Source organism: Crocodylus siamensis, chromosome 1, assembly GCF_052110815.1.
Source record: "Crocodylus siamensis isolate JL-2025a chromosome 1, ASM5211081v1, whole genome shotgun sequence".
Lineage (NCBI taxonomy): Eukaryota > Metazoa > Chordata > Crocodylia > Crocodylidae > Crocodylus > Crocodylus siamensis.
The window spans coordinates 272944452-272963896 of record NC_143395.1 but is presented as its reverse complement, the minus strand read 5'-3'; the positions used below and the strand labels follow the sequence as shown (position 1 = coordinate 272963896).

The 19445-nt window shown below is 40.5% G+C and overlaps 1 protein-coding gene across 2 annotated transcripts in view; it reads right to left on the bottom strand.

The window, feature by feature from the left end:
- The window catches only part of MAP7D2 (MAP7 domain containing 2), a 139207-nt gene that overhangs the window by 13872 nt on the left and 105890 nt on the right, over window positions 1–19445 (bottom strand). For both annotated transcript variants that reach the window (XM_090062508.1, XM_090062518.1), the window contains 4 exons: window positions 17399–17547; window positions 16143–16270; window positions 4502–4734; window positions 2116–2242 (listed from right to left, as the gene is read on the bottom strand). In XM_090062508.1, the coding sequence (XP_089918634.1) occupies window positions 2116–2242; window positions 4502–4734; window positions 16143–16270; window positions 17399–17547 (637 nt within the window). The remainder of the gene's footprint in view (window positions 1–2115; window positions 2243–4501; window positions 4735–16142; window positions 16271–17398; window positions 17548–19445) is intronic.

Here is a 19445-nt window from a genome sequence, read left to right as displayed (position 1 = left end):
AGGAAAACTGAAGCTGAAGTAAACCCCTAACTATGGAACTCTTCAAGTCTTAAACACGTAAGCTGATTTAAGAGTCAGCTAAATATAGCACTTGGTTATATTAAATATCTAAACGTCTGGCACCCTGCCCCTGTAAAACTTTAAGGAGGCTGGAAACTAAACTTACTGTCTCTAGTAGGGATACCTGCAAACATTCCATGTGGCTCTGCACAATACTCCAATCCCAACCAGAAACAGGGTAGCCACATCAAGTAGTGCAAGAGATGGAGCAATTAGCATGCATAGGTGGTAATCAGCTTACTTATTAAGCAGTGCTAATTAGCTGTCCTCAACAGAGTTAGGGGTGAACCTAACCGCTTGCGGCTAAGTTTCTTACGGTACCTGGGCTACATTGCTGTCCTCAGAGCTCTCATTCCCATGTGAAACTTTACCATGAAGCCAAAGGTAAGGTAGTAATAACAGACAGGTAAGGAGCTAGAAGGTAGTCACAGTCTGTGGGTGGTTGCCCAGTCTATGAATATACCATTCAAGCTAAAAAGAGTTGAGGATGCTGCAGTTGCTGCTATTCACTCCCCCAACCATGAGGGAATCCAGGTGACAGAAAGGCCCTAGGACTGCACTGAGATTCTTAACAGTGTCTGCTTTGGCCAGTTGCTTAGCAACACTGAAAATGCTTTGAACTGAATCCCATTCAGTCCTCCAGGCCAAAAGGTATCTCTATGCTGCAGCCTGCAGGATACACACCAAGGTACTCAATCTAATTTCAAACAAGCAAAAATTAGCCCACACTGTGTGACTCCATGCCGTTACAGCTAGACTGCTTCTGATACTACAACTAGCTGATTTAAGGCTAGTCTGAATATCTTTACCAGACACTGCAGTCTGCAGTACAGACATACTCAGAGGCTCGAGGTAGGTTGAGAAGGTAAACCATGCTTCCCACACTTTTCCTGAGTATGACCCCAGTTATGATCATATTTCCTCAGCATAGTCCCTCACTCCCAAACTGCAGCCTCCCCCCACTCTAGATGCCCCTCACTCCCAACCCAGTCCCCCACCCCCTGCAGATGCCCCAAGGCCAGGCCCCAAACACTGCCCCCCACCCTGCAGCACCCAAACCCCAGCTGTCACCTGCGGGAGGTGGTGGCTGCTGTGGCCGGGGAGGAATATGGATCCCCCCCCAGTGGGTGACATGGCAGGAGCAACCCAGGGAGTGGGGGGGGAACCAGGATGGGAGGGAGCACTGCACTGCCACCAAAGCTGAGGCACCTCCTGCCTGCTTAGCAGCAGCAGGGTCACAACTCCATGCTGCTGCCATGCCTCACCTTGGCAGCGCAGCAATCCCTCCCACTGGGCCCTGGAGGTGGCTCCTGTACAGAGCTGGTCTGGCCCAGCTGCAGCCCCACATCTCACTATGGGTGCAGAAATCTCAGGGGCATGTTCCTCCCCACCACACCGCCTTGGCCCCAGTTCCCCTCTGCCACATTGCTTGGGCTCCCTCACCCCCTGCCACATCACCTGTGCCTTCCCCCCTGCAGGTTGCTGCTCTCCATGGCTCTGTGCACATGTATGTAGTGTCCCCTGCCTCCAATCACCCTCCTCCACTTCTCCCAGCCCCAAGCAGCCCCTTGCAGGCTGGAACTCTGTCAGTTTGAAAGAGTTTTCCATCTCTAAAGGAGAAATCCATGATTTTATCCATTCAAAGAGAAAATCCGGATCCCTGTTTATCACGACCCCATCTGCTGACATTCCAGCCCCATTTGGGGTTGCAACTTACAGTTTGGGAACCACTGAGGTAAAGTAAGAAAAGGAAGAGGATCCTCAGGGCTCTTAAAGGGATATGCTCTACATTTCATCAGAGGTAAAAGTGAACTATACCAATGAGTTGCATGGGCTAAATGAAGACCTAAAGTTAGGTTCCAGAGATGATGAATTGAATCTCAGGAAATGCCGAGTTTCAAGCAACTCCCATAGAGGAAGAGAAACTTCCATTGTCTTTCTGACTACATTTGTCCAATACTTCATATAAACAGACCCATGGCCTAAACTTTTGCTTCTGGGTGCTAATAACGTACTATATTACTGCTAACAACTTTGAAGATCAAACAAATATACCTTTCACGCTCTTCTCTTTCTTGTTTCTCTTTTTCTTCTTGTTCTTTCTGCAGGCGAGCCTGACGCCTTTTCTCAGCCAAAATTTTTGAAGCTTCTTCTGCATCTGTAGTCCCTGCCATGAGCTTTCCTGGTGGTGCGTTGCGGTTAGAATATTTGGCAGGAAGTAAAAGAAAATATAAAATACAAATATATATAAATGTTACGTCACATCTTCAGCATCTACTTTTATCTTTTCACTCAGACTCCTATCTGCCCCTTCACTCATCTCATAAATCCAGGTTTTGTTTTGCCCTTCTATCCATTTTCTACATCCCTTGCACACTTAAAGCTTAGTGGGCCACTCTATTTTGTATAAGGTTTATGAAGGCCAAGTCAATAAAAAGTCACTGAAACAGCCAGAGCCAACCTGAGCAGGGTGCAGGGCCCAAGGCAAAACAGCTCATGCGGGGCCCTGCCCCAATTCTGCGCACCCAGGACCTGAAGAAGCTGCCACTGCCATCATCAGTGGCGGAAGCGGGGCAGCGGTGGCAGCGCAGAGTCACTGCAGCTGCTCCGTCCAGCTCTGCAGGGCCCCCCAAAGCACAGGCCCGGGACAGTCACCCCGATTTGCCCCCACCTAGAGACAGCCCCTGGAAACAACTATAGAAATATTAAGATTAATATAACAACTTGATTGTGCAGTACAATTTTAGATTATACCTATTTTAGAGATTTCATTGAATCTTAAAAAAAGAGGTACACAATATTTCAGACTGTTCCAATTACTACAATCCATGTAGGACTTACTGATTACCTCAGCTGAACTTGGCTGTCCTCAGGCAAAGGAAAGCATTTCAAGAATCACAGAATCAGAGTCGGAAGGGACCTAGACAGATCATCGAGTCTGACTCCCTGCCATGGGCAGGAATGACACTAGGGGTGCAAGGGGTCAAAAGCCCCCAGCCAGGTGCCTGTCCAGTCTCCTCTTGAAGATTTCCAGGGAAGGTGAGAGTACCACCTCCCTGGGAAGCCTATTCCAGGCTCTGGCCACCCTTACAGTGAAGTAGTTCTTCCCAATATCTAACCTAAACCTGTCCTCCCTCAGCTTGTGGCCATTGTTCTTAGAAGGAAGCACCAGGCAGAATAAGTTTATGGGACAGACAGGTGCCCATTTTTTCTAGGCAATGCCATGTTCAAATGATTAATATAGTAGCTTGAGACAAAGCATTCTCTTTAGAGTGAAAGAACAGATTTATTTTCAGTTGAGCAACCCAAAAATAAATGCCACACAAGCCATATGCTGCCATTAAAGCAGGCACCTGTTTTCTGAAAATCTTGATCCATGAGATGTCTGTGGAGCCCAAATGTTTGATTTGGGCTCCTCATTTCACATTAATTTACAAAGTTCGCAACTATGGAAATTATGTAACTCATGATTTTAGTAAATACTGTGTATTCAGGGCAGATCTAGGGTTTTGAAGAGGGGGATGCAGATCATCACACTGCTGCATATAGCACAATATATGTTTTTCTCCAGTTAATAAGAAGCTAGAAGCTTTACTAATATGGCAGGGGCAGAGTGCTATATTATTTAGTTTAAGATCAAAGCAAAAACAAATATAACTTCACTGCAATGTGAATGTGCTATATCACATATTATTTATAGAAGCAAAACAAACTAGGCAAAAAATCCAAATATGCTGTTTCATTAGTCTTGTCGCCATTAGAATTAAATATACATCACTTTAAGATTGAAAAAAGACACATCTAGTCTTGAGCATCTTGACAGTGAATCCAATGTTATACTGAAAATTATTTCTGTACCTGACTTACTCTTTACCCGAGTTAACACTTCCATACCTGAGTCAACATTTTCAGCTAAAACTAAAAACAGCCTGCAGGGCTGTGAAATGGGGGCTACATTACTAGGGGCCATTAATAGACAGCAGAATTACAAAAGAAAGCCTAACCTGATTAGTGGAATATCAAGATCATCAAAAACGAGAGAAGGCTGCTAACACCCCTACAATGATGAGTTCATAAGAAATCCAATAGATTATAATGAACCATGAAGTCAAGTGATTCCATCACTGCTGCCTGAATAGAAATGCTGACATCACTGCCAGGCAGTTTTTCTTAAACCTTGGGTGGACCAAGAATAAAGCAGGATGTGACCGTACCACTGCCTACCCCTTGTTAGATCTGCCTGATTTCTACGTTTATAAATACCCTTACAGAAAAAAGTGATGTTTAAACACCGAGGTAGCAGCAATGTGCTCAAAAACTTGTTCCAATAAAGATATTGCCCCCAGAAATCATTTCCCCTCCCTTCTATGGAGAGGATATTCTTGTTTAAAAGCAGGTGTGCCTGCACTAGGTTAAGGCATATCCTTGTACCAAAACTCACCTTCACTGATTTCAGTCTTTCCTGTAGAAGGCACATGTTTCTCAGCAGCTGTGTGGCCCACTTCTTCAGCACGAGATCCCTGGGCTTTGTGGTAAGCAGTGTTCTCTTTCTCCTTTTCTGCTTTCTTTTTAGGAGTCTCCTGGCTAAGATTAGAGGTGGCACGGTGCTTCACAGGAGAAGCTGGATATTGTTTAGCAGTTTTAGGAGATTGTGGATAATTTTTTGCAACTGTCCTGGGGAGAGGAGAAAGGAAAATTTCACATACTATACAATTATGTCATTTAGTAGGACATCTTTATAGATATTTTCTACTTTCTTCTTTTGTCTTTGGCACAGTATGTTGTACTATCAAAGCAGTGAAAAAGTTTTAAAATATTAGTGGCAGGGAGGATATATTTTTCCAATAGGAACAGCATATCTAATTACTGACTTGTATATATTATATATATATATGCCTGCACAGCCCTGCATCACTATTCCATAAGAGACCATACACGTGTCAGACTTCTTTGGGTGTTTATTATCATCTCCACTAGGGACTGATGTAGTAGAGTTCTACTTTCAGTTCATATCAGAAAGGTCTCCTTATTTTAAATTAAATCCATGGAATTGGGCTTTTTTGCCCAGCCCTCCCCTCTTGGGCATTCCCAAAGGTAAAGCTACTATGCCATCATTTTAAAATGGCAATGTTACATACACATGCATTTAAGACAACAAGTATACGATGACCTTATGGTGTTTAACACTGAAAAATGTATAAGATGAGTACAAGTATATGATGATGTATAACGTACAAGTATAAGATGACCTTATGGTGTTTATCACCGAGAACCTGATGGTGTTTAACGCTGAAAAATGCAAGGTTCTCCACCATGGGAAGAAAAACTGCAGCATCCTTATAGGCTCAGCAGTGTTCTGCTGGCTAGCACTGTGGAAAAAAAGAGACTTGGGGGTCATCACTGACCACAAAATGAACATGAGCCTGCAGTGCGATGCTGTGGCTAGTAAAGCATCCATAGATGCTTCTCGAGCAAATCCCAGGACGTCGTTCTCCCCTTGTACTCGGCCTTGGTGAGGCCACAGCTGGAGTACTACATCCAGTTTTGGGCCCCACAATTCAAAAAGGATGTGGAGAAGCTTGAGAGAGTGCAGAGAAGAGCCACGCGCATGATCAGAGGTCAGGAAAATGGACCTTACGATGACAGGCTGAGAGCCATGGGGCTCTTTAGCCTGGAAAAGCACAGGCTCAGGGGTGATCTGATGGCCACCTATAAGTTTATCAGAGGTGACCACCAGGATCTGGGGGAACATCTGTTCACCAGAGTGCCCCAAGAGATGATGATGTCAAACGGTCATAAACTACTGCAAGACCGTTTCAGGTTGGACATAAGGAAGAATTTCTTCACTGTCCGAGCCCCCAAGGTCTGGAACAGCCTGCCATCGTAGGTTGTTCAAGCACCTACATTGAACCCCTTCAAGAGCAAATTGGATGCTTATCTTGCTGGGATCCTATGACCCCAGCTGACTTCCTGCCCTTTGGGCAGGGGGCTGGACTCAATGATCTTCCGAGGTCCCTTCCAGTCCTAATGTCTATGAAATCTATGAAAGATCTGTATAAATATGTCAACAGCACCCGAGATGTAAACTGGGAAGGAGCATCTGCAGTAATTTATTTTGCTTTGCTGGAGAGACTGCAGTGATATAATCCTTCCACAGTACAGAGGCCTTCATTGCATCTGCACTGTTGCTGCTTGAATGCAAACAGACAAATCAGGTTCTATAACAGGAAATCTAAGCAGGCACATTTAAATGACTATGGAACATTTTGAATTAGAGGACGAAGAACATACTCTACACACAAGAGGAAAGGCATATGATTTACTGCACTAGCAAATAATACTGGTTTTCACAATTGTAACTTTATTTCAAACCAGGATAACCTTCCACAAGTAACCCCAGGGTATGTAATGGCCTATGATCAGTTCTTATATCCAAATGCCATGTTTTTCAATTTTTCCAGGAAGTCAGAAATAAAAATAACAGATTAATTGCGTATGCTGTTTGGTTTCTGTCTTACTACAATAGTTGCTTTTCAGTAGTGTTTTGTTTTCTAAATATACACAAAACATGACTGTATACCAAGGTAAAACGCATCTAAATATTGACCTAGAGTTGTCTACATTTGATCCAAATCAAATCAGGCATCACTATTCAATCAGTCAAGTTATTTGACCACTAAGCCAATGACAGACTGGATACTGTACACTCAAGTATGGGAACTTTTGAAATAGCTATACTTGTGTCAGCAGTGATGACAGTGCAAATAATGCATTTTGGTTATAGGAGCCTGCTAAAGATCCAATTCTTAAAATATACATATGCCACACACACACACACACACACACACACACACACACACGTACGTATGTATGTATATCAGGGCTTAAGCAGTTAGAATGGAATGGAAATGCAAAGATAATAGACATTTCCTGCCTCATAGAACATTAAGGAAAATATTGTATTATCTTTAAAAACAGATGTTATTTATGTGACACATTAAAAGCTTACATTAAGAGACTATTATCTATAGAACATTAACCCTCTGTGGCTATACAGATAATATGAATATATGGATTATATGAATAATGCAATTCATACTTTTTATGTATACAATATACAGATTTATAGACAGCAATATATTTCCATAACCATACACACTCCCAGGTCAACACCAAGTGTTGAAAATTTAAGCTAATTATGAATGACAGAAAATAACAATTAATTTGGAAGCTTCTGTGAAAACTGAACTATGATACAAGATACAGCAGGACCAGTACACCACAATAACAGAAACAGAAGGTGGAACTACCATTAGGCAAAGAGGATAAAGGGGAGACTGGACAGAGCAGGAGTGTTCAATCTGCAGCCCACAGGCCAGATTTGGCCCATGGTGCCATGTTAACCAGTTTGCAGGGCTTTTTCATGGGTCTGGATATTTGACAGTGGGAGAAGGGTGGCACTGCTCCCCTGCTACCAAATCTCCAGACCTGTGGGAAGCCTACAGCCCTGCACTCTGGATCCCGCACCTGATCCCAGCGCCCATGGGATGGGTGGCACTGGCCCCAGAGCCGAATCCCCATGCACAGAGGTAAAGAGGGGGTGGTTTTGGGCCCCCAGAACCCAATCCCAGTGCAAGGGGGCCAGAAGGGGGTGGTACTGTCATCCTGAGACCCAGTCCAGACATGACGGAGCAGTATTGGCCTCCTGAGACCCAAACCCAGCAAGTGGGGCAGGAGGGGGCGGTGCCAGGCTCCAGTGCCCAATCTGGTTCACAGATGGGTCCTGCCCCACTCGTCTGGCCCACAGGGCCAAAATGTTAAGCATCACTAGCCTACAGGCAATTACAGCTTTGTGGAGACAAAGAGCAACCAGACCAATGTCTTTTTGCAGATCTGTGGGTTATAGACAGTCCCCAAGAAAGTTAATTTTTTAAAATAAGGTTTCTAAGTGATCTCCATTCTCTTGCATACATTATTCCATTTATAGGAACACCAAGGCCTCAAAATACAGAATGTCTTGTGAGAGGCATTATACCGTCAATACCTTGATGATGTCAAATGAACAAGGCCAGCAAAAGCCTGTTACATTAAGCAGAGTCAATGATAAAAAGAGTTGCACAGCAGGTGATGGTACACAATGAAGAAGGGCACAAGATGCAGCAAAAGTTAAAAAACCATCTGCCTTCTGAATATCCACAAAACATGCTTACAAATATTCCAATTGCTTCACAAAGGGTGGCACCATCGTTCTAAATCTGAAGGGGCTACAATTTATACCCTGCTAAATCTGTATATTTTTGTGAGGTTATGCTATGTCCAAATCTGATGTTTATTTAATAGCAAACATAAGAAATAAAGTAAAAACCATAAAAATGTATTATGGTAAAACACACACACTCACACACACACACACACTCAAAAAAAACAACCTGGGAGAAATTAATCCCAACTCCAACCCCCTTTCACTGCTGCTAAATTTCCCCAGGAGATCACTTAAATGTTTGATATGACATGGTTTGTGACAATTTCCAGAGTAACAACAAATAGAGAGGTCTTTTGCATTCTCATGTACAGAAGGTAGCCACTGATGACGAAAGCTCTGATAAAGGCCAGAATGTGACATCAAGAAGAGTGATTACACCTCAGAATGGGATGTATTTGGTAACTGTGTTGGTCTGAGACAAAAAGAAATGCAAAAATCTAGAACTCTTGGTTCAGAGATGATACCTTTTATTAGACCAACTAGGAAATTGCAAAAAAAAATCTTTTCGTGCAAGCTTTTGGGCTCAAATGCCCTTCATCAGGCTCTGGGAAAATTAAAATATGGTAAAAAGGCCCCATAGGTAGGAAATAAACTTCATTTTTGCACAGAGAGAGCTGGAAATGGAAAATAGGTCCCTCTGGGTCCATGAGAGTGCCTCTGTGAGTTGTTCTGAGTTGCTCTTTGTTGTTTCAGGATTCCTTCCATGGAGGTGTTAGATGGCAAGCAGGGAGGTTTAAAAATCTTTCTTGTTTTTCTGCACTGGAAACTGAGGGCTGGAGTGGCCACAGGTAGATGTGCCTGAGTGACCTCAGTAGCTACAGCATAATATTTCTATGGTTGGAGCATGTCTGTGGGACCATGGGACCAGGTGGGCAAGATATGCTTAGCAGCATCCTGGCAAGAACATGCTGCTACTGCAGTGCAGACTTCATTTAGACTGGCCCGAAGAGGAGGATGCCTATCCAACCAGCTTCTTTCACAACCTACTCTCTGAGCAAAATCTAGCAATCGCACTTTCCCTTTTTGTTCTTTATTGCATCTTGACCTATACACATTCATTCTGATCTTGTGTCCAAATCTCACCTGGGCTGCAATAGAAACTATCTGTAAGTTTGCTGTTTTATCCAGCTGTAAAATACTATGCATGTCTATGGTAAACATAGAAAACAATGAAGGCTATAAACTAGATAAACTCTTTTAGCTGCTAGAAACCCAGATGAATATTAATTCACATTCAATAGTTTAGCTACAATCACACCTGTATTTCATAAAAGAAATTATAAAATAAAAGACTGACAGTACTATATTTCATACCAAGTAACAGAAGATATTATTTGGCAGCCAGGTGCCAGGCTCTTTCATATTCAATTCCCCAACTTCCTCAAATTCTTGGATCCCATTTTGTTTATTTCTGAAAACATTTCTGGCAAGTTTTCATTTCAATAGTTGTGACAGCAGAAGAGGAACACTCATAACTAAGGCTGAGCCATTTTTAGGATTTCCACAGCAGTAACTGTACTCTAATAGAAGGATGACAACAGGTCATCCTGTTGATCAAAGGGGTTGGTAGGAAAAAGCTTAGTAATGAGCAATTACATCTCTTGATCTACTCTGGAAAATATGACAGGAGAAATAAACCACACTGGTACCAAAATGAGCTAAAACAGTTGTATTATCAAACAATCTCTACTTTTAGGGCTGCTTTCTGTTGCCTGGTGAAAGAAGGATGCTTTAATTGTTTTGATAGTTGCTAAAAGCCAGAAGCAAAAGCTATGACTTGCCAGGAAATGGCAGTCAGCTGTAAAGAACAACCGTCTTGTAGTCAAGAATTTTTTGAGGGGAGATATCTTTTATTGGACTAACTTTATAGTTGGGAGAGATCTCTGACAAAAGTAAGCAGGCAGGGCAGGGTAGCACCTTTGAGTAACTGGCTCAGAGAGGAATGAGCTTTTGTAGGCAACAACCTACTTTGTCAGATGCTGTGAATGGACTTAAAGGCATCATGTTCTACTTGAAAGTCTATTTACAGCACCTGATAAAGTAAGCTGTTACCTATGAAAGCTCAAGCCTCTCATCAGCCTCTGAAGTGCCACCCAGCCCTATCTTCTACTCGGCAAGACTAATATGGCTAAACACCTCTGAAGATCCAACAGCTGACTACCATGGTCTAAAATCTTTATTTTTTGAGATAATGTCATGAGATGCTATTATTTTACTTTACTGTTTTTATTTTCTGTTCTTAATGTTTTGTGTTTTTTTATAATTTGTAATACCCTTTTAAAAGCAATTTCCATTCTATTTTTGGCTTATTTTTAGTACTTTAATATCCTCATCATCACCAGTTACTGCACAGCTGTTAATTAGGGTGTCTCAGGCCAGAGAACCTTAGGCCAGCTAATTACTGTTGAAGCAGAAGTTAAAATACTGCACACATTTAGCCACCAACTGAAGACTATGATACGTTGCATATGCCCACTGAATGAATTAAAAACTAGACATACTGAACATGACTGCTGTGGGGAATTCATAGTTGCATAAAGGTGTTGTGTTTACTGAGGTATTAAAAGTCAGGGGAGTCCTGAGGCTGCTGTGATTGTTGGGGCACCTTAGATGCTGTAACAACCTGCCTCCACTCTGCCCTATGTTTGGCTCGCTTTGTGCACTGTCGGTTGAAGCCCTGCTCCGTCTTTAATATTGGTTCTGCAGCTCTTCTTGGATCTACCTCATTTTATCTTTCCCTCCACTGCACCCTGCATTACAGTGCTGGCCTTCTCATGTTGTGTTCAAGCCATTGAAGCTTCCTTTGTCACACAACCTCCAACAGTGGTTCATTGGTTCCAATTTCTTGACTGATTTGCTGCTTGACAGACTCATAGGTCTGGTGCTGAGTGCATGAGACATGCAACAGTCTCCCTAAGCAGCACATTTCAAATGCCTCAATTCTATTCTCTAACTTCTTATTAAGCATCCATGCCTCAGAGCCATCAAGCATTGTAGAGGTGACTTTGGCATGCAGCAGTGGTAACTTTACCTTCCATGTAATATTGCTGCTTGTCCAGATTAGCTTTGTTAGTTGGCTGGTGGCAATGACTATTCTGGTCTTGATTTCATTTTCAGATGTCAAGTCTTCTGTGATCTTCTGTGATGGTGGCTCCCTGATACTCAAAACTCTCCCTAGTTTTTTCAATGTTCATCTTCACATCAACATTACTGATGATTATCTTGGAGGTTTGCGATTTCTCAGTGCTTATTTCCATTCCATAGCTCTTTGCAGTTTTCTCTAGCATTTTTGTAAGTTCTTGAAGCTGTTTAGATGTCCCTGCTATCAAATCCATGTAATCAAAAAGTGCAGGTTGTTGACCTTCCACCCTCCAAATGATACAGTTTCTGTAAAATTCTCTAAGGCATCTGACATGATTTGCTTGAAGAAGAGGTTTAAAAGGCATGGCGAGAGCAGGCAACCTTGCCACACTCCTACTGAAGTTGCAAACTATTTGAAAATGTTGCTGTTGATCAGCACTCCACTACTTGCTTTATTGTAAAGTTCTTCTTAGTGTTATCAGGGATCTGCTGATGTTATGCTTGTTCACTGTGAGCCAAAGTGCTTGTGCCACACCCTATCAATAGCTTTCTTGAAGTCTGTGAAGTTATGGTGACATTCTTTTTAGTGATTGTGGTACTTTTCACACAGTACTTGGATGTTGAAGATTTGCTCTGTTGTACTTCTCCCCACTGTGAACCCAGCTTGCTCTTCCACCAGCACAGTCTCTACTTGCGGCTTGAGTCTTTTTGAGTCTTTTTTTAATTATGATTGAAGAGGATATTAAAGGGATGTTTATCAACACTGTTTTTAAAGGAATAAATATCTGTGCCATTATGCATATTTTATAAAAACATATGTGTACAATATTATGAACGATAATATATTATACATCAATTCAGTCCTTCACATTTATTTTTATACGTAGTCAGGCTCCTAAGATTTGATTCATGCAGCCAGAGCGCTGTAGTCCATACAAAGTCCCACCAGCTATAGTGGGAAGTTACACAAGTGGAAAAATCTATATGGATCAAATTGCAGAATTTGGACTACTAAATGTAATTGGCAGAAAATATTTAAATTCTAAATTGGATTAGCAACACAAGCTAGAGAGTTCTGATAAATGTTTACAGATCAGGAGGGAAATAACCCAAGAAGAACCACCATTAATATCAAGGTCACCTCTCTCAAATACAGACATTAATCAGAGAGAGAGTCTTTTCTTCAGGCCACAACACTAATCAGAACCCCTGACTTCAATAACTGGTTTTGGCACTGGTTCCCTCTCTGTCTCATGGTTAAGTCACTGAGGGCTAAGCTCTGCTTTGCTTGATGTCACTGGGACCATTAACTTGAGTAAAAAGCAAGGAAATATGTCCCTTAATCACTCTTCCAATCTATAAAATAGGGTAGTAATGCTAACATGCTCTCAGAGGATTATTTGAAAATTAGCTGATGTTTGTAAAGATCTTTGAAGATGAAGAGAGCTATTAAAGTGCTAAGTATTATTGACCAGGGGAAGGATCTGGAGGACAAAAAGCACTTAATGCCATCAATATCTACTGGCAATTATGAATTTAAAAAGAATTCCTTGGTTTTGCCATATTACACCACTCCATCAACTTACCTTAGTACTTTCCCTGCACATCAGATCTAAGATTATGGTTCTTTCTTGTACTTTATGACCCATCTCTAAATTCAGACAATGTCACAATAATATAATGCCTCCTGTTTTGTATTCAGTGCTTTTTTGGTAGCTCCTTTATTCTCTTTTTTGTGTCAAAATATTTTCTTGCTCAATCTTCTTGACTCTTTTGGTATCTCTGTCTAAATTCAAATCTTTAAAAACCCTGCTGCTTCAATAAAGATTTTGCCTCTCTCAATATATTTTGTGTACTTTATCCTTCCATGTCTTTTCTACAGTCTGCCTGTTTTCTTGGTTCAAGTTCTTTCAGTTAATTGCTTTATTTTACTTTTCCATTTAGAAAGGCTGGTTAAAGCAGCTTTGTTAAATAAATGGATAATAAAACAATATATTACTATTCTATGCTTAGACGTCCTTCAAGCAACTATCACTCAAACTGAAACAAATGCCATAAACAATTTTGAGGAAAAAAATAATGGAAGGATATTAGAAAGGCAGGAGTATTATGTCCTACATTTTAACTATTGTAAATAGTTCTCTGAAAACATCAGCACAGTGTTCAATATCAGTCAAAAGGACAAACAGGATGTTAGGAATTATTAAGGCCATTGAAAACAAAACAGAAAATATTTTTATGCCACTGCATAAGTCAGAAGTATACCCACTGAATACTAAATACAGTTCTGGGATGTCCATCTCTAAGGGGATACAATAGAAAAGAAAAGAAAAGATTCCAAAAAGGGCAACAAGGATGATAAAGAACAAGAAGAGAATTCTATACATGGAGAAAATATCAGGCTTTTCAGTTTAGAGAAAAGATGACAGAGGGGGGATATGAGAAAGACATGTTATGTACAAGGTATATATTTATTTATATGAAATTTAATCTGTACCATGTGCTTTCTAGTAATGACACAAAAATGTCAAAGACACTCAGACTTAAAATTAAAATAACTGAATATTTATATTAAAAAGTTACCCAAGTTAAAATGATTGTTTATTTCTTAAGAAAAAAATGTTTGTAAATTCAAATGGAAGATTCCTCAAGTATTATTACAGTTTTGCATCTATTGACCAGCAATCTCATCATCTCATCTGAGTCACAGAAAAGGTTACAAACATACAGATCAGTAATATAATTTGGACCGTGTGGATGAAAAAGGTAGGGCTGTATTCCATGAAAGAAATATCATCAGTTTAGATAAGTACAGTATTATATAACATATGCTTTAATTGTTTAGACTGTACATATACATCATACAATTTACACCCCCCCCCAATTTTTCTTTGTTTTTTAATACCATCACACACAGATCAGTCCAAAATGATGCTTACACTGGATCCTTTCCAATGTTTTCTCACTGTTGTCAGGATTTGACTCTGTCCAAATTTATATTACTTCACTAACAGGGGTGTGGGCTCACTACTGTATCTTTAATAGCACTGAAAGTCTATTATTCCATAACAGAATGGGGACGAACCATGAGGATTCTGTGATTGCTTAAATGTTCCTGGAACATAAGGGATGCGTACTAATGGCACTGAAGAATAAAATGTCAGGCTGCTTTTCAGAACTTTGAGAAACTTTTTTTTTTTATGTTTTTTTCTGATTAATAAAACTCAAACATGTGCATAACTCTCCTCTGTTGACTGACTGCCAAAAAGACTGAAATAGAAAGGGAAGATCCAAGTTGTCGTTGAGGAAGCTGAGTGTGTCAAAAACTGGACTATCCATTGCAACATTAACAAGTTAAGTTTAGAAAAATAGCTATTCCTTTGTGCAAAGTAGGAAAAAGGACAAGACTGAGGTATGAATGTTTCAAGAGGCACATAACTGTCACAGGTAATAATGAAGTCAATTATTAAAATACACTGAAATCAAAGGATCAAGTTTTAAAGAAATTAAGGATATATTTATTTAGGGGATAGGGGATGGATTATTTGTATACCAGACTACCATAGTCAGCAAGAGAAAGTGCAACTGGTTAAATGTATACAGCAGTGGTGCTCAACCCACACTGCCATCACTCTCCTGCTACCACATTTCTGGATCTGAGGGGAGTGCCGGGGGCTGGATGACATGGCCCTAGATCCCAAACTGGGCCAGGCCGCAGCCAGATCTGGGGCACGGAGCTGATCCACGGATGCTGGATCTGGCCCACTAATCGGCCCTATGACGCTAATCCAACCCATGAGCCTAGATGGATTGGGCTCCACTGGTGTAGACTGAGGCTGAGTATACACATTCAAATAACCTTCCAGGTTTGCTATCCAGGTACAGAAATTTACCCATAGCCGCATGTACAGACATTCAAATGCTGACATCCTCAAGAGTACAAAGCTTGCAGTTAGCAAGGGAAGGAGCTGTGTACACATCTAAGTATGTTCTGCAGGCTTCCTCAGTCTGCCTGGTGACAAATCACAGCTGTGCATAGGGCAGCCCTGGTTGGCTGACCCAGACTGTCCATAGTCAGCCTGCATTTCCCCACAACACAATGTTGGGATTGCAAAGGGGCAGTGCTCTGGAGCACCAGAGTCCAGCAAGTGACACTTTCTTCCTGGGAGGGTGGGGGAGAAGCTGGAGGACTATGTTCTCTTCTGAGAGAAGCCATAGCATGTACAGACACTTGCTATACAAAGAGAAACTTTTATCCCAAGAGAAACCCTATTGTTCCTAGGTTATTCTGATGCTAGACTGGACATTTTTACCCCGGGAGAAAAAGCCTAAAACCCCTGTACACTCATGGTTTCTCTTGGAAGAGCAGCAATTCTGGCAGGAGAAACTGAGTATCCTTTGTACAATGCCTGAAACAAAGCGTTTATGCTCTGCCAATGTCTCTTCATTAGACAGAAACGGCCTCAAAAACATGCTACAAAACTAAAGTCATGCTACATTTTAAACAAATTAGATTTAACATAAATTACCAACTGAAAGCCAGATTGGTAGCAGAAATCATGACCTGAGAATGGGAGGAAAATATTATTACAAGGATTTAGCCCAAGATCATACATAAAAATTAGAACTAAAATTTATCAGGTTTTATTTCACATTCCTAGGGAAACGCCTGGCCGTTCAGGGTTATCCTATGGCTAAGAGGGCACATTGACTGGACCAAGCATAAAAATATTCATACTTGGGTGTTGCAGGTGATGCAGATCTTTTGGACATGCCTGCAGGAGAATCTGATCTTCTCAGAGGGGAACCCAAGCCAGATGATGAAACAGGCGTTGTGGGTCGCTTCTCTTTCTTTATCTTTTCAGCCTACAACAACAAATTCAGGTTCCTTTACTTAGCTTTTGTAATTAAGAGAAAAGTGTCAATATAAAGAATTAACAAAGGGAATATCAATAGATATGCACAAATGCACAAACAAAATTAAAGTTCTCTAAATCCCAGTGGTGTACGTAGGACAGGGTACCCAGCGCAGCTGTCCTGGTCCCTGACTTGTGGGAGGTAAGGGACTGGAAAGAGATGGCTGCTACTAAACTGTAAGACTGCAGTCACAATCGCATGGTACCGCAGCAAGCAGAAGCTGCCCTGTGTGTGACAGCTGGCCCGGGTGCCTGGCTCATTCTACCTTAAGCATAAGCACTTTTATTTTTCACTTACAAGTAGTATACAAATGCTGTTTGTTAAACACTGCACATCATAAAGAAATACTAGTGGAGCAGCATGGTAGTATGCTACCCTGCAAGAGCTTCAGCAAGCAATGGAGAAACATTGCAAAATCCCTTTTAAACAACTACTCTAGGACATGCTAGACCTATTTGTTATTACAAAATATGGGGCACTATGGGAAAGAATTCTTGAATGTCAGCACACCTTTTAAAAACATGCTTAGCAATGTGTAGGCATGTATAAACTAAGTTATCTTATATTCTTTGTTTTCGCAGAAAATGCAAAATTACCAACAGTGAAATGTTATATAAACTTATATTGACAGAGAAAAAGTGAAACTTGAATGGTGTAAATTAGAGATGCTGCTAATACACTAGGCAAGTTTCAGGAATATGGGGAAAACTTACCAAGCAACTAGGACAGCGAACAGATTTATAGACGGACACTATTTGCTACACACCCATTCCCAAAAATATTGAGTTCATGACACAATTCAGAGACAAAATATGTTTCAGAGTCAGAAATGTAGATACCCAGAACACAGAAATGCCATTCCAAATAATGTTCCTTAATACATGATACACACTGTTTCCTAGAAGGTATTAAAAACTTACAGCAGGGCAAATACAGCAGCAGATACAGAGAAAGCTTTCTCTACTTTAGCTGTCTTATAGAAATTATGGCACATCAGTCTTTGGTAAATAAAAATGAAACAAGACAGCTTAAATCAACTTAACCCCAAACTGAAATTAAAACCTATTCCAAACCCACCTGCGTAACTTCAGCTGCCGCTGCCCCTCTTGAGGCATCAGAAGCAGAAGCTGATGTCGCCTTCTTTTTTTCTGTGCTTCGGGTGGGGGAAGGCTTGTAGGGAGATTTTATAGGACTAGCTGGTGCTACACGAGGACAGATATGGAATACTAAAGAGTTATAGTACAATAGCAAGAGCAAAGGGGAACACAGACAGAAGAAGTAAGGAAAAGGAGAAAACAGCACCGCCTTAAGTTACAGCAACAATAGACATGGCATATAACATTTTCCAAGATTTGTTTCAAGAGATACCTAATTGCATTAAGAGACTATACTTTTTGTATGGCCTTACATTTCCTAAAAATTCCTTTGCTAAATCATTTGTATGGTATCAAAAGCATTTTCAAAAAAACCTCAACTCTAAACATCACTGTAACACCCAAAACACATTTTTATGGAGTTTTGTGCTGTTTTTCTCTTCTGAAGAAAGCAAACTTCTTTTCACTCAGTATACTTTTAAAAGCGTGGGATAGTCATATTTAGGTCATATTTCAATAAGTATTTCAAGAAAAGGGTAGTTTTCAAAGACAAAAGATAACATTTTCAAAAGCATCTAAGGAATGTACACTTGTAGAAAAGACAAGTGCTAGATGCTTTTAAAAATTTTACTTGGGTGTTCTAAAAGAATCTGCTGATACAAGACTTATCACATACTCAATTTTGTTCCTAAAAGTTGGTAGTTACTTGAATCTGAGTAGAGCTCACTGATTAAATGGTCTTTTTTATCTGTTTGGTATTTATTTGCTAAATAAATAAAAACGGCATTTTGCTGATATTGGTTGCTAAGATGCAAATATTTAAAAAACATGAAGAACTAGATCAACTACATGTATGTTTCATAATTAACACTGGGAAAAATCAACACCATTGGGACATAACTAACTTTGTTTAATCATGGAAGTACTGATTGTGGGATAATGTTACTGTGCATCATACATTTTAAAGGAACAGAACAATTCTTCCATATAACCTCTTTTAGCCCAGTCTTATAAAATTATACATTCTGTAATTTTAAAATTAAATATAATCTAAACGTTTTTTCTTTTTTCTGGACTCTTTTCCAGCAAGATGGCAACACTCTAGGGAATCTGGGGAAACTTCCTGTTTGCAGTATAAGGGATTTATTTTTACTTTAGCTGTTATGAATAATTGCTCTAGAAAAAGTCTCAAAATGGGCACTGAAATGAAGACCCTAATTCCTGGGTATGCACAAAGAGACACTAAATCTCAGAAATGAAAGACATCATAGACTACATGAAAAAACAGTACCTAGTTCCATATTTATTAAGTTATTACAACTAAGGCAGTCTAAAGGCCACAATGCTAATTCTGAATGTTGTCACTCTGCAAAGACAGAGAAACTGCTAAAACAACCACAAAATATTGAATTCTTACTCTTTACTAACCCTTTACATCCTTTAACAATGTATAATTGTTTGTCTGACTGCCTGTTTGACATTAAGCATCAACGTCCTCTTATTTTACTGGTAAATCATGGCAGGACCATGAACAGAAGTCCTGTGCATTTCTGTTTTCTGTAATCTGAGCAGCAGCTTTCCTCCCTTCCAACTGGAGGGTGAGAGGAGGGTGGGCCCTAAGAGGATTCCAAGAATAAGCATTCTGCTGCTTCAGTTTAGAGGAAAAGAGAACTGCAATCCAGGTTCCAGTCTGGTATGACGCACAGTCTATGTCCTTTAAAGAAAGACTGTGCAGCAAAGGGGTGTGTGTGTGTTGGGGGGGAGAGGGATGAGGGTTTGGATGTAAATAAGCAAAGAACAAATCAAGAAATGATCTCTATATTTCTTCTCTACAGATTATTAAAATCACAAAACTACATAAAAATCCATTAAATTAGAAGCACCGATTCTGTTTCATCTTAGTAGCACATTCTAAATTTACAGTAGCAACCATGACCTCATTCTATGCTGGCCTTCCTTTTGTATATTTCTGAACAATAAATCAAGGTTTTTCATGGATCAAAAACACTGCATACTGCAGCTTCCAAAAT